The 21,281-nt window shown below is 40.2% G+C and overlaps 1 protein-coding gene across 2 annotated transcripts; it reads right to left on the reverse strand.

Moving 5' to 3' along the window:
* Positions 1–457: 457 nt before the first annotated feature.
* On the reverse strand, positions 458–15,474 carry RB195_004166 (uncharacterized protein; the record flags this gene model as incomplete). 2 transcript variants are annotated; one of them, XM_064179998.1, is made up of 24 exons in its annotated part: positions 458–545; positions 672–804; positions 871–980; positions 2,268–2,389; positions 2,441–2,526; positions 2,661–2,774; positions 3,207–3,333; positions 3,417–3,467; positions 3,701–3,815; positions 4,187–4,275; positions 4,336–4,402; positions 4,465–4,579; positions 4,653–4,719; positions 5,247–5,304; positions 5,381–5,505; positions 5,587–5,715; positions 7,367–7,670; positions 9,201–9,288; positions 9,465–9,648; positions 11,773–11,847; positions 12,874–13,008; positions 13,133–13,219; positions 13,433–13,504; positions 15,430–15,474. In XM_064179998.1, 24 exons carry the CDS (start codon positions 15,472–15,474, stop codon positions 458–460), a joined length of 2,586 nt encoding a protein of 861 aa, XP_064033172.1. The 2 variants fall into 2 exon arrangements, with proteins under 2 accessions (XP_064033172.1, XP_064033171.1); XM_064179997.1 differs by lacking the exon at positions 3,417–3,467.
* Positions 15,475–21,281: the final 5,807 nt, after the last annotated feature.

A 21,281-nucleotide genomic window follows, 5' to 3' on the forward strand; every position in this document is an offset into this window, starting at 1 on the left:
TTATATACAGATAAGATGTGGAAATGACAATTTTACAGACAATCCATGAATTTGAGTGATGGTTGCGTCATCATCAGTAGCACGGAACAACGACAGCGATCGCTGATGAGTTAAACAAAAGCAATGGTTATTTGAATTGACAGCCTTTAGCACAGTTCACAACTAAGAGGGTTTTCAGGATCCGCATGAATATGTCCTTGTGACACAAAAAAAAAACCAAAAAAAGGAAGCAAGGAATTTTCTGCGACTTGAGATACTGCATGGTAGGATTTCAAACACGCTATTCCGCTCAGATTGTCACATTTCAGTAGCTCTTTCAATACGCAAGAAAGAATATCGCGGTTCAGTTAAAAAAGACAGTTCTAGGGTTTGGGGCACAGTTCCAGAACATTCGAAGAGAAACTATCAAATACAGGAGGTGATGACAACGGAAATATCTACTGTTGTTTATGTCATTCTAGCGCCGCTGACTTACGCCTAATAAGCTGGCCAAACTGTATTCGGCGACGATGCTGGCGATGCTTTCCCATGGACGATTAGGATCTCTGTAATGACAAGGATGCTAAGTTCCACATCATCGAAGAGAATAAAAATAATTAAATTCGAAAAAAGCCATCCAAGAATTTACGTATTCGCTGACACAATTTATCCTTTGTTTCCATATTACTCACCGAACTTTTGGTATAGCATTAAGAATGAATTTCTCGATTGGGCCACCAACCGCCGTCGAACCACGGAATCCACGATTCTCACTTCCCGGCACCCAAACAGACGGAGGCGGTTTGGGTAAAGGTTGGCCAGAGTCTGCAACTCATAATAAATCACCACCTAATATAATTTAAATGGAAAATACCATTCCCCTGTACAAACCTTGAATGTACCGAAGATTGAAACCTGTTTCATAGCTCAATTCCGTTGAATCAGCAATAATGAGCACTTCTGCTTGTTCGGATGTCACATGGATTTCACCCTCATTGCAACTGAACAGTTTATTTTATTTTTCGCTGAATGATCACATATTTTGAATAATGAAAGAATAAGAACCACATTTATGTTGATGTGACATCACCTTTCTTTTCTTTGCGAGAATGGGTGCTGAGGTAGAATCAAAATCCGCAAGTTCTCTAGAAGGTAACGTAAACGTACGCTGATGTCAGTAGATGAAATTGGGTCAAAACAACTTGAATCTTGGTGCCTTTGCGTAAGAAGTTGCGATCGCCAGTTGGGATTAAGGTGGTACCGCCGCTGGGTTCATTCGGACTACTGTAATAAGTGGAGGGTCTCACTTCAATCCAAACTAATCGCTTCACCGCGCCACTTTGAACGCAGCCGCTTACGCAACTGCTTCAAGCTTCAGGAGGTTTCGACCAGACTGCTTCTATCGATCGGATGTGTGCCGATCCTCAAACTCCCGTTCCATTGTTCACGTTGGCACTGGGACTAAAGCTGGATCTATGATAGCCCCAGAGCCTTCCTGTTTCTTCCGATTGGGCTATTTAGTTGTCTTCATAAGAGATAGCAAGAAGCTGCTGATTTTTATCGTTATCTCAACTATACCGACAACCGCGTGCTGCTAGCGGCACGCGGTTGTCGGTATAGTTGAGATAACGTTAATTCTGGTGGAAATAGCTAATCAGCTAGTTTTAACTGATTTCCTTGAGCTGTAGCCAAGATTGGTATCGAATTCCTTGAGCTGTAGCCAAGATTGGTATCGAAGTTCGATACCAATCTTGGCTACAGCTCAAGGAAATCAGTTAAAACTACGTTTCAACATGCCGAGATTCAAAGACAGTCGAACATGGGCGATAGCTAATCAGCTATTTCCACCAAAATTAACGAGGCTCCTATTAGAAATTTTACCCGCAACGCAACTGATGATTAGTGATCAAGAGAGCGATTTCAAGAACTCGGACTGTTGTGGTCATTTATATCAAATCATTAATGAAAAGCAAAGTAATTTCTCTGAGGCATCAATCCGTTTGGGATGCGCCTACACGTCTTGACTGCAATTGGGAATTCGTTGAGGTCTTGGCCATACATTGACCTATGCATTGATTCGCGAGGGCCAGCCGATGCATCAAGTCAGTTCTTTTTTTATCCTATCGGACTAGTTTGGTACCAATTTATCGGCCCGTAGGGATGAAAAGCATGGTTGGGACTAGGGCAGCTTCGAACCATCGATCGTGCAGTCAAAATCGATCAGTCGAGCCTCTTAGCGACTACGCTAGACCCGTTCCTTAATCATTTACTATGACAGAAAATCATACCATGCTCTAAATCCTGTTTGTTGAAAATCGGAATTGTGCTTGATCTCCACGTAAGCTCTGCAGGTGGTTTCGCAACGGTAGTTTACGTTGCTCAGAATAAATCGAATACGAGCATTGTTGGTCTAAAATGGAAAGCAATGTGATAGGCCACCAATTTAACACTGTGTACTTACTCGTATTCTCCAGAAACATTTTCTTTTGCCACGATGTCCGAGTTCTTGCCAGACCGGTGTCGCCGTCAATTCGCCACCGCATCCAACTAAAACGAGGATTGTGAATTCTAAGAAGAAAATTTCTTAAAACTAATACATTTCTTTTCAAGTATGTCGTTCTCATTACCTGAGAAAAGTAAATAATAAATAGATAGCACAACACAATTTGAGAATCAACAACCTTGCGGAATCTCTTTGCATGTTCGTCCAGTCAGTCCTGGCGGACATTTACACACGTTACAGTTGTTTGGATCTGGATATCCTCCATTTTCGCACGGTAGCTGGGCGCACACATCTAGAATGACATGGTGTAGTACTATTGATTTGATTTTATATCATTATTTCTTATAATAATACAATCAAAAGAGAAAACAGTGGTACGATACGATGAAATGATAAAAGGATGAAATTCGTTTATGATTATAATGATTTAGTGGTAATATTTAGTCATAATCCTGACTGAACTCCATAATCTAATGTTTATATCGATGTTCACCTTCATGTGGAGCTATTTACCCAGGGAAGTGCGATAAACATGGTGCAATCATCAATAAACTGCTGTAAAAGTACTACAACGCAATAGTAGTTGAACAAAACCTGTTGACCACAATCGATTTTGCGACTTCAAATCACTCCGATCGATCAGGAGGATAATTTTCACGATGTGTCTCTCGCATTGAAATGATAAAAGGCTGCGCACCATTGTAAGCGATAAAATAACCCTCACCGTTACAATAGAGTCGATTCACTTGTTTCACATCAATGAAGGAGGGTGCAGCACGTTGACCGATCGTTCGTTGATAGTTATGATCATTTGTTTTGATGGTTATCTGATCCCAATCGTTGGTGAACGCCTTGAAAAGAAAGATGTCATGATAAGAGGAGAATTAAATGACATGTTTAATAAAAGTAATGACAGATATTATCTACCACTTACAGAGAATGATAATAATGGATAGTACGCCTTTTGTGGGTGTGAAGAGAGCAGCTAACCCTTGGTTTTTCACATGCACCCGCCCTTTCTGACGCCCACTGATCAATAACGAACATTAGAGAGCAAAAGATGGTCAAGCGATTGAGGAACCACAAACCCAGCTCATCCGTGATTTTCACAACTATTTGATTTGAAGAAGTACGCTTCTGGGTGTGCTTATGTAAGCATCAGGAATACTCTGGTTAACTGCACATCTTAAGATAAATATGAGATAGAAGCACACTCACATTCGGTCCATAATGCATCACCGACCCCATATCATACGGCAGCCCCATGTCCTCAATCTCTTGCGTCGTTCTACGCTCGAAATTCCCATCGGTACCACGAATGATGAACTGTTTGCTGAAGACAAAACGCTAACCATTGGGCTTTTTTCAGGATCTAACTTACGATCACTCCTCGTTTTTGATACATATGGGAGCTTCCTTCCGAGCTTAATATTCTCTCTTATTGAAGTCTTATTCTTAAAAAGAAAACGAATCTGTTATTTTTTTGTCATTTCGTGACAATAGATGTTCGATTCGCTTTTTTCTTTTCATTTCTATTTCTAGGAAAAGAAGCTGTTACATTAATATGTTCACTACTAATATGATGTTTGAAAAAGTAATTCGATATTCGTAGGAGTATTTCTTATTTTAGATCTATTTGAGGTCTTGCCTTTGCTTTGTTACTTCGTTTTTTTTTCCTAGTCTAAGAGTATTTCCTTAACTCACTTCAATGAAATGTATCGATCTCTGTCCGGTCGCGATTGCTCATGCCAGAATCCAAGTGAATGTCCAACTTCGTGACAAACAATCCCTTTCTGAAAGCAAAACAGTGACAATGGATTATCCTAACTTTTAAATCCAGTAGTGATACTGACATCCTCGCATCCATAACCAATAGAAATCATTTGTGATCCGCCTGTCCGACCTACACTCGAATAGCACCTTTAAAAACAATTTAAAGAGCGATTATGACGAAATTAAACACAGTATCTATAAAACCTCACCCGCTTCCACGGAAGAAAATTACGTGATCCTTGCCGCGGCCATTTTCTTCCCATCGTACACACGTCTCCGATTCCCAATGTTTGAGAGCGGAACGAATGAGATTGCGCCATTTTTCTGCAATTATCGATTAGTTGTGGTGAATTAAGGGCGACCTACCAAGTGTAGTTTAAGCCCTCTATCTGCTCACCGTCTCCTTCCTTGAATCTGTACGGGATCGGCGCACGTGGCCATCGATACACTGATCCGGTAATCACCTAAGCATAAAATGTAGATTTGCAATTTCTCCACCAAAGCCCGCAAATGCATTGATGAGCGGAAAAAAAATGTAAAATGTAGTTGGAAGAGAGAGGAAGCACTCAGTTCCGCCGTTATTTCTAGGAGTGGATACCTAAATCTATCTGGGCTCTAAGGCATTTTCCCCACGGAATCTCTGCGGAAGAACCTTATTTTAAAACCATGTTTAATGGAGGGTTGAGCCATCATGATTACAAGTACTGTAGTGAGTTTGGTGAACAGCGTAGTCGGATCAAAGCGACATGAAGCACGACGCAGTTGCGTAAGCGGTTGCGCTCGAAGCGGCGCGGTGGAGATAGCGGTTGGAAACGAGATGGGACCATCGCCAACTGCAGCGGTGAATGGCGGTGGCAGGGATCCCCACTCGATCTTTAGCGCTGCGCTCCACCGCACTGCTTCGAGCGCAGCCGCTTACGCAACTATCTGTGCTTGATGTCGTTTTGACCCGACTATAACTTGTCGTGTGAATATCACAAAACAATTGTACCTTTCTTTTTCCTCTCCGAAGTCCTCCTTGCCGTTGTGCTTTCGATGCCAACACAACTCTTAATGCAACATCTTTGAGTTTAAATATTCGTTGAAGATCTTGTCGAAAAAAAAATTCAAACACTGAATTCATACCCCTTCATTTGCTCCACTGTAAGCACCATATCACTTTCGAAAAGTTTGTTGGTAAGTGGACGGTTAGCACCCATTTCAGTACCGTCATACATTGGTTTGTAGATATTCACAGCGCGAGTTGGATCCTTCAATTACTAAGAGTTGAGAACATAAAAATACGGCAAAGTTACCAGTTTTTAGAGAGGAAAATATCGTTTAGTGGTTACCTGTGGTACTGTTAACGGTTTTGGTTCAGCGATTGCCTCAAAAAATGCTTCCATCAGTGTTTGTACTGCACCGTAATCTTCATTTGCCCCATGATGGTGGTCGGAAAATGTTGCAATTTCGCGAATCATCTGAAGTGGAACCGGTCCCGCTTAGAGCGATGTCATCAGATTAAGGAGAACTGGTGATTATAAGCAAAATAAAATCGATGGGAAATAATAATATAATAATATATAATAATCAATTGAGCTTGCTAGGAAAATTGCGGTCGATAACGGTCACAGACCAATGTGGTCTATGAATAAAAAAGAATAAACTCCAAATAAATCTAGTTTGGAGAAAATCCCCTCTTGTATACCGTTTATTTCCGATGAGTTTAGAGCTCCCATTCGGCGGTGTCTGAGGACAGAAAACCTTGAAGAATCTGTAGCAATTGATGAACTCCCTCCTTCCCTTCCCTTGCAGTTTTAAGCAAAAGCTCATCCGCAATCGCCTATACGATCGTATTTGCTTCATACCGGATTGAAAAAAATATGTCGAGGTAACAAGGAAGGAAGGGGGGGGGGGGGGTAAAAAGTAGTTGGGGGACGGTGAGAGGTGTACTCAGTGCACACTTTATTTCTGGAAGTAAATAACTAAATCAGTCGGGTCCTTAAGACCTAAGCATTGGCTTTCAAGGATCTATGGCATGTAATTAAAGTTACTAAGAGAAAAAATGAAGATAGAGCTTCCAGAATAAGGGCGCACCCGAGTGTCCCCCTCCCTCCCTCACCCTTCCAAGTACATTTTCCCTGGAAGGTGATTGCATGAGTTCATGTGTTGTTGTCTGTTTGTTTATCTGATTTCCTGTATTGGGTGCGGTGACGAATACATAGAAGAAACTACTGTATTCATGTTAACGAATACCTGGACGACAAAAGGAAATTACGTGACTCCACGGCATTAGGTGGACATAGGGTACGGCTTCATAACGGAGAAGATTTTGAAGTTAACATCACGATATTGGCGCACGAACCTAGCATTGCGACGCGCGAGGCTCTGGAAGCGTTTTGGATCCATCCCAAGATACCGAATATGAGTCGCAAAGAGGAATGCCTTTATGTTACGCGGGGACTCGCTTCAACTTTAAGGTTGCTGTTTTAAAGGCAGCATACCACGAATCTGACGTGGTGCAGATATCAGGTGGAGTATTCGTATACAGTATGGGAGACTACGGAGAGGGAGGTGATTTCGTCCATTTCTTCCTAATTACCGTAAAAAACGGCCCGGAAGATACGGCTTCATTCGTTTTGGCGCACCATTTTGTACAAGAGGTTCGATTGGAGCGCGCCAGTCTTGTGCGGCGCCGCATCTTCCGGACCGTTTTTCACGGCAATTAGCAAGAAATGGACGGAATCACCTCCCTCTCCGTAGTCTCCCATCCCGTATACGAATACTCCACCTGAAATCTGCACCACCTCAGATTCGTGGGGTGATGCCTTTAAGTGCGCTAGTCACTTCACCACGGGTATCTAGCTGAGGCAAGGAATCCTACAACACTAAGGTAAACCTTACACCTCCACTTCTGAACTGTGAGACCCAACAGTAGGCTTAGGATTTTCTATGTTGGGGGATAGTGCGTTTGATCGGATGAATCACGTTCGATTTCACTCTTCCGGGCTCTGAGGAGGGCGAGCGCCGAAACGCTTGGAAATAGTGAAAAATTGTAACAACCTCGCGTCTCAAACTAAGAATACATATTAGAGCTACAAACAATTAATATATGTATGTGACACCACCTACCCGTGCTGTATTATGCGCCAATAGTTTTGGACTTGGTTTCGTCGCCTGTTCCGGTGGTGGTAGTGTAAACGGTGGCGCTGTGTTCACCGGCATTATCGGAGCCACCGTAGTGGCGACAATTGGCGCTGCGGTTGGTGGCGCCCAGTTCCAGTACTGTTGCTGAGCCGGTGACTGCGGTTGTTGTACAAATTGTTGAGCCGGTGACTGCGGTTGTTGTACAAATTGTTGGGGCGGAAACTGCGGTTGTTGTACAAATTGTTGAGGTGGTAATGACGGTTGCTGCACAAATTGTTGAGGATATATCCTGAAAAATAAATGTTACATATTTTATAGTAGGGTCAAAACAGCATGAAGAACGATGCAGCTGCGTAAGCGACTGCGGTTGATGCGGCGCGGTAGAGCGTAGCGGTTGTTATCCACGGCGGACCCTCACTAGCACCATCAATGGCTGCAGTTTGCGATGGTCAAACGTCGATTCCAACCGCTACGCTCCACCGCGCCGCTACGAGCGCGGCCGCTTACACAACTGCATCATGCTCCATGTTGTTTAGACCCGACTATATGTTCACAAATCCCCATCGATCAATAATTTTGTTTGAACGTCAGGATCACAGGAGGCTATCATCATCCAGCTAGTTGACATTATCCAAGCTTCATTTTAATTCACTTTGATTGATATTTATCGAGGGTACTGAACACTTCTGATCATCATTCATAATCTATGAACGATAATCCACGGAGAATCAAATAAAGCATCCAGTGATCTTTCTCGGACTTTAGTACGACTTTTGATAATTTTATTGATGGATTTTATCGCTTCGTTTGGAACTATTTTTACTCGTTTTTGGACTGCTTCTATAGTCGGATCGAAACGACCCGAAGCTTGGTGCAGTTGCATGCGCGGGTGCGCTGGAATTGGCGCCATGGAACGTAGCGGTTATGGTCGAAACGGGGCCATTGCTAGATTCGCTCGAATTGCTGCAATGAGCGGTGCTAGCGAAGGTCCCCTCGTAATTCCAATCGCTGCGCTACACGGCGCCGCTTCGATCGCAGCCGCTTACGCAACTGCACCGCGCTTCTATTAGTTTTGACCCGACTATTTCCTTTCATTTTGATCTCTTTCTAAAAATCTTTACATTCATTAGTTTTGAGGGAAGGTGTTTTTTTTCACATCCCTCCTTACGAGTCAAACTTCCGTTGAACGGCTCAATACTCGGTACCGGGAATAACAGCAAGTAAACAGTAAGTACTGGGAATTGTTAACATCCCCTGGAAAACTGGAAAACTCAACAAATAATTAACGTTAAACGTGATTGTACTCTAACAAGAAAGATCAATAGCTCCAATCGATGACGGCTTGATGAAAACGACGAAAAAACATGTGTATTAGGGCAATAAGCTACGTAATTTAGACAACTTCATGTGTAGAAGTCTGGATCTGTAAATAGTATAACACCGGACTTTTTTTCTGGAAGAAATTATTTGTTTTCCTCCAATTTTTCTCAAGACCATGCATTTGTCAATTGTAAACGTTTTTCGTTATCCTAAATATGGATGTGATAGAAAACGATGAAATTAGTTACACGAAAACTGGTCCCCGTTTGTTTCTCTGAACTCTGGTTGTCATGAATATTACGCTACGACTGGCAACATAGTGTATAGAGGTTATCAGTAGTACAGTATCGGGTGTACGGTAAAAATATAGAGGAGATGGAGAAAAGAAAATTTGACGAAAATGGTTCTAAGTAGTCGTTAACGACACATACTGTTACAGATCCCTGTAGATATCATGTCTAACACTCTCCCTATTCTACACACTATCTCACTTCCTCACCTCATCGGTGGAAGCGTGGCTTGATTCAGGACAAATGTACGTGCACGTGGATTATGGTATACTGGATTAGGTGCTCGTTGTACACTACCTGAACATTGAATTCTATTAGACTATTATAGTATTGATTTTATCGATTTATTGATTAGCAATGCTACTTTGAATGATTCATTCCGCTGTACAGAAACACAATAGAGATCGAGCACACACACACACACACACACACACGGAGACAATTTTACAACATTAGCTGTCTTCATCACCCACGTCCGACTGGAGTGAATTCCGACGGCGGCGGCGGCGCTGCTGCGCGGGCGCCAGGACCCGTCATCCCGACGATGTCGTAGTCGCTGTCGATGTCACCGGCGTTGGAAGCGTGGCCGCCTTGCATCCATGTCATACTGTTCGGTGGACGCAACGCGTCAGGAGTTTCGGTGGTGACGGCCAGTTTCTGGAAAGAAGTCGATTGACAGCGGCCGCATACGCGTCTCTCTTCAATTTAAGTAATTAAGCTGTGATAGAAAAATTAGAAAATTGCTACCCTCCACCGTGAAAAAATTAAAAGCATAGCCGAATTCACGTGTTACAAGCATGATACTAGTATATGATCTCGGAAACAGACGTTTTTCTGTTTACGCTGCTGTTGTTGTTCTCTGCGCTTTCGATTCTCTTTTTGTAGTTGTTGCAACATCTAAAGGACGTAAATACACAAATAGGTAAATTTAAATTCTAGATATTTTTAGATTTTAGATTTTTATTTTATTTAGATTTTATATCAGATTTTTAGATTTTTCTAAAATTTTTAGAAATTCTAGATATTTTTAGATTTTAGATTTTCAGATTTTTCTACAATTTCTTAGAAATTCTAGATGTTTTTTTCAGATTTTAGGTTTTTGAATTTGTCTAAAATTTTTAGAAATTCTAGATATTTTTACATTTTAGATTTTTATTTTATTTAAATTTTATTTTAGATTTTTAGACTTTAGATTTACAGATGTATAGATTTAAAATCGCTTAATTCCGAAAGGATATGTGACACTGTGAGAATATAGAACTTATTACAGCGCCCAGTCAATAGTTTTCTCTAAGTTGGGCCCCTTTTAGTTAGGTCCCGTCTTTAGATTCTTTTCGTGTATTATGCTTCAGGATTATGCGTGATTTTATTACAGTATGCTTGCAGAAAATTTTGCCTTCATCGAGATCCAGGTGAAGGATTCAATTTTTGGTAGATGTCCAAAAATTTTCACGTGAATTTTTTTTTTGAGTTCTGTTCTTTTTTTTCAAAAGAAAAAAACGGAACTCAAAAAATTTTACTATTTGCTGATAATATCAATGCGCAAGGCACCAAAAAAAACTGAGTTCTACTGTATCAGCTACCAGTACGAAGAAGAGCAAAAACGGTGATTACAGTAATATTTCAAGTGCAAAAGTGTCGGGACCGACGTCATAAGCGAACATTTATAGTTGCTATATTACTGAAAGAATTCCAATGCTGCACTGTGCAAATTATTTTGGAAAAGGACGCCGAGAAAACGAGGATGTGAAGTGATCCACTCCGGTTTTCCTAGGCTTGCACCACTCGTCGCTCGATTCTAACACCTTTTTGAGAAAAATGCGCGATGAAATTAGATTCAGCTTGACGAAGGGTCACATTGCGGTACGAGCGCAGCTAAATCACTTCTTACATACTTTAGTTGTGGTACAACACGTTTTTAGCAAGTGCTTCAACCAGAATCGCATAAGGAATCAAAACAACTGCTATCCTGAAATGACTTCGCCTTAAAAATTCATTCGCAGGCGCAACATTTCCGAATTTTCAGCGATTGGGCCCCACTTTCTATATTCTCAACCGTATCGGCAGATTCACCCTCACTTCCATGCTTTTCGGAATCCAGAAATCTACAGATCCGAACTGGCAAACAGCCAAAACACTTGTAATTTGGTGTTTATAAGGACTTTAAGGACTTTTCCAAAGAAAACCAGCTTATATGGGAGTGTCATTCATAATGCCGGTAGACACGCAGCAAATGATACATAGAGATACCAGTGTTGAGAGGCGCCTTTTTCGTTGCATCGCTCTTCCGGGCGCGAGGACCAGTTCTCGCTGTTGCATACTGCTCAAGTTTAAACGCGATCGCTAAGCTGTATCGGTCCGTTTTTGCTTGTTTTTTTTTTCTCAACCTTCACTTCCTGGACTACGGAACAAAATGTTATGGGTGAAAACACCGAAAAACGCATTTAACCCAGAGAAAGCCCTTTCCACTGAGTAATTACGGGATAAATTCACTAATGTGTGCAACTTTGCGTGGTGCATAAACACAAATTCAGATGTGCTAAGTTAGTTCAGTGCTATTCTACCCGTTGTTGTTGACGAACTCGTTGACGTTGTTGTTGTTCACGACGTCGTTGTTTGCGAAGCTGAAGTGAACTGCCGACTACAACTAGCTAGCTACACACGCAAAAAAATTAATAATCGATTAGCATCGACAGTCTACGGGCACACTGCAAACATTCCGTAATCGGAGGAGGCAGAATCGAATTATAGAGATTTTTAAACGAGTGATCCATGGATTACCTCCTTCTCTCGTCGGGCTTTTTGACGCTGTTCCTTGCGCTGCTGCTGAGTCTGAACAGGCGACGGTTTGGGTCCCTGAAAAAATACGACGCGACTGTGGAACCTACTGTGACCGGTTATCGTCCCAGTTGCAGATTATTTGGAAAATAAGAGGCAAAGCAGTGCATTGGAGCGTATAATGACTGGGAAAAAAAGTGGACGAAGTAAGCGCGTGTCGACTTCCGATCAGTCAAAATGATCAATTCCCAATTATCAGCGCAAAAATATCAGGAAAAAGTTCTCATCTAGTTATTTCATGAGTTTTTCTACAAATGTACCGCCTGAATTTAAATTTTAAAAACAAATAGCTGGGTTTCTCCCACCAAAACTGGGATTAGCAATGAGCCAGAAAAAATAAACTTGGATTTCTACTGATTTTTTCGCTGGATCCCTGAGAAGAAGCCAATATAGAAAAGTATTTTAAAATCTAATAGAATCGGATTTTTTGACCAAATTTCCAAAAATGACACTCATTTCGTGGTGTACCCCAAATTCTAGGAAGTTTCCAAAGTACAAATCCTAAATTTCAGATTTTAAATAGGATATCTGATCCCGAAATCTAATAGGTATCCAGGTTTAAGTCCTAAAATTCATTCTATGTATACAGTTGATCTTAGATTTGAACCAAATTTCACCAGAAACTATTAAACTTGTATTTTCTTTGTCCAGAATTCTCTTGGCCACGGTTTTTGCAAACCTCAATCAGACCCTTCTCAAAAAACTTCAACGATTCGAATTCACCGCGCACACGCGTGCGATCACAAGCGATGTGATGCGACATTGCGCGACACCACGCGACACTGCGCGACAGTCAAGAAAGTGTTACGTCGTGTTATTGATTATTCACTCACTCAAAGTTAGTTAGCACACACCTCTATCTAAATAAATCTACACTTTTTTCAGCAATTTTTATTTTACTTACATTAAATTCTAAAAGTTCTAGAAAAACAAATAGCGAATAATTTACGACATTGCAATATCACGACGTAACAGTTTCTATCCGGTCTATTCGCCTATATCGCTATCCTTATCCTGATCATCCTGATCCGGTTTCTTGCTTACAGTCTTGTCTTCGTAGTCTGAGTAGTCGGGAACGGCGATGTTTGTGGGACCCTGAATGCCGCCGCCTCGGCCCGCGGGAGCTGGACGAGCTGCTGGCGCTGGTATCGGTATCATCGGTGCTCCGCCGCCGCCCTTCTGGAAGGAAGCTGCAGTTATTTTCTTAATCGAAAGTAAACAACTGTAAATAAACTGTATGAGATGAGAGTCTGGGATTTAGAAAAAAAAAGTAAAAGAGATTGAGTAAAAAAATATCACTAACTCCAAGTAATCCTGCCCCAAGACTGAATAAACTGCCTATATCAGGTCCCTTGCCACCGCCACCACCGCCTAGGCCAGCCAGGATACCCTAAAAACAATAGGAACTGGAGTAAATAAGCGCACATCAAAAGAATTCGGAATTTATTTTTCTCCTGTAAAAATAGAACAGTAAAAGTGTAAAAGAGTAGTAGTGAAAAACTTTGTCTTCCTCCTTTTTCAAGGTTTAATTTTTTTTTTTGGCTAAGATTTTTCTCAGGAGAAAAAAAAACTTTCTGACAAGGTTTCAGCAACAAACACCTACCCCAAGAGGGTTTCCCCCTCCTCCACCACCACCACCAAGAAGCGGACCCAACAACGATGCGAAATCCTGGCCCTGAAAGAGATAAATTTTTACGGAAGATCATCAGAAGTGAACTTTTCCAGGCTAAAACGAGTAGAAGTGGCAGAGTGACAGAAATTGGCTATTTGCCATGGCACTGCCATACAGTATGTTCCTCAAGTAAAAAAATAATTAGAAAAACATTTTTTTTTCTGAATTCATAAGATTTTTCGAGGATACGATTTGTAATTTTTAGTAATTATATTTATCAATACTTTTCAAATATTTGTTTGTGACTTGGTGGTCCTATTCCATCTAAAAAAATAAAAAAAGAAATATGCCGACTTCCACTAATCATTTACGGTATAAGTTCAAGGCTAAAAATTTTTGCTGACGTTTTCCTCCACGTAATAGACATAATTTTCATCTATGGATGAAAACAATTTCTTCAATATCCACCAAACTTTCACAATTTGTCGCCCCAATCGTTGTCGCGACAAATCTCACATCTCATCGCGATTTATTGTGCCATTAGTGTATCGAAACGAGTTATAAGTGTAAGACGGAGCCGGGTAGAAGGAACCAGATCGACCACCTGGGATCTGAAACCGCGATGAGTCATCGGGGCCGTGTGTCATCGGCGCGATTGGGATTTGTTTAGCGATCTAGCGATTACGGTGAGAATTAGTCAAAACAAGAATGAAAGGAAGAAAAAAGGAAGAAGGAGGAAGTTATGGATCGTGAAGGAAAGTCCAGGCGCGTAGAAATATGGTGGCGATCAGCTGATTTCAGCGCAAAAAATCGAGAAGAACCAAAAATTGTTCGAACTTCGCACATTCTTGGATTGAAAAATTTCGTAATTTTTGAAATAAGCGCAGCATTTTTGAAATAAGTGCAGCACAATCGAGAGGAACCATAAATTTTGAACTTCGCACTTTCTTGGATTGAAAAATTCCGTAATTTTTTGAAATAAGCGCATGAAATGTAGCGATTTATTTCCTACAATCCATAAAGTCACAGCAATGTCCCTCAGGTACCGACAAACTCGTGCTGCGCGGAACATCATACAATTGCTTTGAAGAGCGATTTTCGCACGATTGCTAGTTTTTCTAAAAATTGCGTTGTTGAAAGGAGAGAAAAAAACCATTGAATCACCATTTTTCGGCTTTTATTCCACAAATATTTTAGCTAATAGGACAATGAGTCACGTCAATTAAAGCCTTTAAGGCTGAAAATCCCTCCCACTAGTCCTCTGTAGTCGATTTTTTCTATTTGAAACTTATTCAAATAAAGAATAGCGGGCAACTAGAACTACTACGAGGAAAAATCATCGTTAAAAAACTTTCTGGATCCAAGAATCCCAGTAAAATCACTGCGATAGATCAAATTTTTGTCTACAACATAGTGATATTTTGCCAAGCAGGGAAACTAAATCAGCACTTTGTTTTCGATCGATTGATCCAAGTTTGATCACAAAATGAAAGCTGAGCAGAATATCCCTATTTATTTATTTGTTTTTCACATACACCGACCAGTGGTGCGCCAAAAAAAGAAGAAAAAATATTTGTCTGAGTCAGAACTTTTTGCCAAAAAAAAAATCGGCAACTAAATTGCTGTAGTGAAATTAGGCGAGTCGAAAAATATTTATCAAAAAATACTTTTTTTTGTTGTGTCACCAGCTGATAGCTTTTCCAAAAAATCGATTTCCGAAAAAAAAGAGTACAAAAACCTTTGTAAAAGTATGTAGTAAATTCTTCCCATGTGCCTTTTTTGCTTTCTACTTTTTTCACGACTACAATCCATATAGGTCATCAGTAGATGAAAAAAAAAACCTATTTTTGTTGATCACCTCTTAATTATTCAAAAAATGCACCTCATCAGCGATTTTTTCGTTGCCGTATTACAGCTTGGTACCTTGCCAAATTTCCAATGTCTGCGTCTCTAATCTCTAACACATGCTGTTTTTCCCATTCGCTTACCTTCACAATGGCTACGCTGGCCAGGATGGTGACGATCCAATGCATATTGATTTAATCCTGAAAAGAGGATAGTACGTTGGACGTGGGTTTTGATCTACGATCAATACAAGAGAAAAGTGTTATGGCGTCAATGACGTCATCGGGAACGGTATCCGTAGATCAGGAAAAATATATTAGCGCCCAGGACACTTAACACCTCAAATCACCTAAATATCCGCTTTTAAAGGACTCAAGGGTTTCAGCTACAAAAATTGAAACAAAACTCGATGAGAAGAAAAAAAAACCTTTTTGCCTGGATAATGAATCACATCAGGAAAAACGACGAAAAAGAAAAACGAGTAAAACAGGTATACGGTACAATCTGCTCTCAATAACTGTATTTCTAAGGGGAAAATAAAATAAAAAGCAAAAGTTATGAAGTGCAGGAGGAAAAATTCACACAAGAACAAAAACACGACTGCAGGTAGCATTTTTCCCGGACATACATAAGAAAATTTCACGCACGACTGTAGCATCTATGCATAGATTTGCTAGCGCTAAAGACAAGTCCTAAACCAGAAGAGGAGAAATTTTCGCGGAGGAACGAGGAGGCAGAAAAAAGAGCTAGCGAAACGAAGATTCAAGGTCGACGACTATCCTGGAAATCTCAGGCTTAGATGAATCACTGGGTTTTTTTTTCTCTCCATGAAATCCAGAACAACAGCAACGTCGTCTGGTTCTTTGCAGTGAGCGAGTGTCACTAGCAGCCGCCACTTATTTGTTTAACACATTAACGCTTATAAGGGAAAGGAATTCGAGGGAAAAGTTCGAGGAATTAACGAAAATGAGCTGAAATCCATGAGTATCAGCCGACTGGTCGTTGTCTCACTTTCGTTGCGTAGAGGTTTTCGTCTTATGTTTTTCTGTCCAGATCTTCTTTTATAGCAAATTAGTTCATTAGTTAATGATGTTTCTATAAACGTATACAGTACAGGATAGCCACCATAACCACCACCACCTCCTCATCCACAAAAAAAACCGGTACTTTTCGCTATCGTTAGCCGTCACGAAACTACACTTATAACATATGTGTGTGTGGCGCTAGAAAGCGCTCGCTGATACATTGACCAACACGGTGAAAAGGATCGCGCGTTGGGACCTCGTGCTGGGACCGTAGTGGTGTGGTGGTACGCAATTACAGAGAACACCACTTAAACATTGTAGCGCAAAAAGAACGTCTCCAGAAAAAACCTGTCTTACAACATGAGAACTCCTCTTAGTGATGTCACAGTTGTCCTGCGGTACACCCGCACTCATGACAACGACATCAATGAAATTTTTTATTTTTTGGTATAATTTGTTTTTTTAATTTTTTTTTTGGTATTTTTTGGCCAAAGTTGACTTTTCTTTTAGCACAGATGATGTTCTATCAAATTACTTAATATAAATTTCTTGCTGAACATCTCGGGTAAATTCTCCTCCGGTACAACCGGCAAGTATTAGCAGAGTTTTGCTTTGATGGAACAACTTTTTTTCTTGAATGGGAATGTCCTCTTGCTTAGCTTACGTTTCCGTGCAACCGATCCTTCTCAACTACGAACCATCTGCGGTACAACCGGAAGAGAACAGTATCGTTACTACTATCTTTTTAAAAAAAAATAAAGAATGAGATTTTTTGGAACTAAATTAATTATTATTAACTACTATTTATTAAGCTTATTGCACAACCACTTTGATCCTTGAAATATTTTTCTGAACAGGTCTTCACGAACTATTTCGGAACTTCCGCAGGATCATAACAAAGTACGGTATTTTCACTTCCCACATATTGCAATTGTCCAACATAACCGTCAGCGTTAGAAATTTATCTACAGTATTCATTTATTGATCGATTTGCACAGATTTATTTTCTTCCTTTCTGAGACCACTAAAACCTAATTTTTCCAAAATTCCCATGTTTTTTCAGGAAATTCTCGGAACAGCTCGATCAAAAAAAATTCCAGAAATATAATGATGACGTCACAGAGTAGTCGTGACGATTGGACGATTTTTGTTTTCACAGCCATTATTTCCTGTACATGTTTACTTTTTGCTTCTTTTCTTCAACCTATTCGAACAAATCGTAAAACGTTAGCTGTACATTGATTGTTATATCCGTGCGGTCCACGATAAATGGCTACAATCAACGCTGTCCGCAATTGCGTACTTTTTGCTGCGTCTCGTATTTCTTGCGAAATGTTGCGTACGTTGAGAAACTAGTGTGCTTAGTAAAGCGGCGAGAAAAGTACGGATCTCTAGAGATTCGAGGCGTGGGCGGGTGAAGGGATTATTTTATTTTTACACTAGAACTACCGTAAGAGTAGTCTTCACTTACGTCATCCCCAAGCGAATATTTGAGTTGGGTTCATAATTTTTATCCATGATGTAACACAAAGCGAATGTAGCGCAGTGGTAAGGGGTCAAAAGTACGTCTGCACGCTCGATGGTTCGAAACTGCCTCAGGCCAACTAGACCTTTCATTCCTCCGAGCTCGGTGAACTGGTATCGTACTCATCTGAGAGGATGAGGAAATTGGGTTGACATATTGACAGTTGACTTAACCTCGGCCGGTTACTGTATACATTGTGCATAGACGTTCATAAATCTTAAACCGTTTTAAAATGAATTTATTGGCGCATCCTAAGGGGATTAATCAACGCAAAGCAGTTAAGCAACCTTTCATTCTTTACGATGCAACATAACACGAACGGTTCGTTCGAAGCCGGTCCTAGGAATCGGCGAAAGGTCGCTGGTGAAGGGAATTGCTGACACGAAGTGTGTTTTTTTCCTTTCAGCATAGCTTCATTAAATGGAGGAAGCGTGAAATCAGTCACAGCTGCTGACGTCGACCGCTCAGTCATCGTCAGTGACGTAGAAGGTTTCACAGTTTAAAGTGGCTGGGAAAAAAAGAAAAAAAAACCGAAAAGCAGCATGGAAACATCGAAATTCCTTTTTTGCAGTAAAAATCACTTTCTGGCATTCGTCGGATGTTAGCCGAAGAGCAGAAAAAAAAACAAGATGTCGAAGATATGGTGTTTGCCAGAGTTCCGAGGAAGCAACGGAAGAATACGAAAAACCAGCTGAACCTACTTTTTGAGGAAAAATTTCCGTGTTCCACAAAATCGCACAAAATGGGCACAACAAGATGGTTGGAGTGTTTTTTTGGAATTAAAAAGATTTTTTTTTCTAAATGAAGAACCTTTCTTTGCTATGACCGCAGAGAAAAAATTCAAAAAAAAGTAATTTGGAAATAACTATATTAGCTAATTAATTTGTAACACTAAGTGACGTAATAACTGACTATTTGACAATTTCCGGAAAATGGCTGAGAGGTTTTCAACGATGTGCAACACCGGTGACTCACCCCAAATATTCTAGAATTCGAAACTGGTGAGACACCAGTGACCCACCAGCTTCGAACTCAGGAAACTCAGGGGTTTCACTCACTGAACCAGGAATAATCCGAAAATCATCATCCTTTTTTTAATTAAAAAAAAACAGTACTTTCAAAAAAAATAAGAGAGGATTGAAAGTCAGTAAGGCGGGAGAAAAAAAAAGGAAAAATGAAAAGGAATGTTGGAGAAAGTGATGGAGACAGGAGCGTGCGCCGAGGAAATGGCGAAAAGAATTGCTGTAGGAAAATACAGGAATGTAGAGAAAAATTGCTACGACAACAAATTCCGAGAGAATTTAAACGAGTAGAGGATAACACTGGAGTTATGAGGAAACTATCTTTATATGGTATCGATACGGTAGGTGTTGCTAATCGAATCGAATCGAGGCTGGCGACGGTTGCGGTTCGGGAGCAGCTACATGAATCTCGACGTTAACGTAACGTAACGTCAGACGGGGTTTACAGCCCGGCGCATTCGGCTGGTGATGGTGGCTGATTCTGGCCGGCAAAAGTCTCAACAACATCATCTATAGCACATATACATACGAACTGGATCACGTTGTAAGCTGTACGAGGACGACACATCAGGGATCCTGTTCGGCCTCGACGGCGGTTATGTGTCGGCGGCGAGAATGCGTCATCTCAATGGCAAAATTATGCATGCACTGCTGCTGAGAACGTTTATGGATGATGTGACGTCACCGGGAGCTGTACAGATCCACAGCCCCGGATCCGATAGTCCACGGATTTAATTCTGGATCTCCTTTGGAGGCATTGTGTTGCTTACGGACACCAAAAAACCCACCACACTCTCAGATCTTTAAAAGTGAACAGGGAAAGCAAAGAAAACACAGAAAAAAGGAAGTGCAAATTGGACGAGTTCTCTTTTTCTCCGCTGAAGCCGAAAGGAAAAAAAATCCAGCTGAAATTTGCAGTCCGTTCATATCACCAACTCAACTTTCTACTAGTTAGACTACATCTGGAATATTCCGTATTCGGATTGAAATTAAATAGGATCGATCTCACAAAAATATACTTCAACAAAATTTCTTATAATATTTTTCATAAAATCTATTGCGGTGCAGCTCGAATAGAGCAATTTTTGAAAAAAAAGAAATCCAGAAATTTTATGTTACGGGGGTAAAAAGCGAAAAAAAAACGGAAACTATGGGAAAGAAGGCAAACTTTTCCAAACTCCATGATGAACGAGGAGAACTAGTCTTCCCGTTTCTGCCGCTACATTGTAAATAACTGAATTCTATTTTTATCCAGGAAATCAATAAAAAAATCAAAAATCAATAAAATCAAAACCAATAAAAGTTTGTGGATTTTTTTTGCTGCAAAGCAGTTTTAAAAAACTCAAATATATTATCAATTACTCAATTATCAAATTGCAAGAGTTTTGACAAACCAGGAAAACCTTCGCAAGGAAATCAAAAGAATCTGGTGTTGTGACAATAAAATCTGAATAGTGACTAACACAACACGAGGAAGAAAACAACAAACAAACAAACAAGCAAACAAACAAGCAAACAAACAACAACAGTTCCCAAAACTAACTTTTCTAGCAATGCCTTCGTAACTGAAAGAAGGAGACTGTATACATGGGCCAACTATGTGAATATCGTAACTATTCAGCTTTTATCGCCTAAGAACATTTGCAGCACAATAGCAGGAGATGCTGCAAGGCGAGGTCCACGTGGTCAGGGATAGAACTAACTTCCTTTTAGTTCAAAACTTGTCAGAATTTTTTTTTTTTGCTTTTATTCAAGCGAAAAATCTCATTGTCGTCGAAGACTGCAGATTCAGCTCGTTTAGAACGAATGCAGTTCCTATTTCTGGAGATAGGCATCCGAAGAGACTACTACGAGCGTCCGGCGCAGATTTTTCTCGGAGGACCAAAGCAAACAAACCATCATACGCGCTTGATCGGCCGACATTTCCAGGACATTTCGGAAATGGATGTGGCAAGGAAACAGAGTAAATATAACTTATAGTATAAAAATTGTAATTATAATCTCTCAAATTTATATTTGATATTTAACTATTGGTATTTAGTTCGTTTTTTAAATTTGATTTTTATTTAAATTTATATTTAATGAGAAATTTGTAATTTTATATGAAGTTGGAAAAATATGATTGTAAACAGCTGCATTTTATGTAAATTCACCCTGTAAAGTCCTTTATTCAGGAATTGTAGAACATCACAAAAAAAAGAGAGCAAAAAAGGGATTCTCTAATTTTTTGCCTTGTTCCGTTGAAAGGAATCCTTTGAAAAAATATCATGAAACTTAAAGTGGACGCGATGAAACGACTACTAAATGATAAAAATAAAAATACAGTTTTGAAATAAGTTATAGTAAGTAAGTAAATGGTACTAAAGTAGTTGGTAATTAAAAAATAACAAATGAACTACCATAAAAAAATAATAATGAAACAA

This window comes from Necator americanus, chromosome I (genome assembly GCF_031761385.1).
Source record: "Necator americanus strain Aroian chromosome I, whole genome shotgun sequence".
NCBI lineage: Eukaryota > Metazoa > Nematoda > Chromadorea > Rhabditida > Ancylostomatidae > Necator > Necator americanus.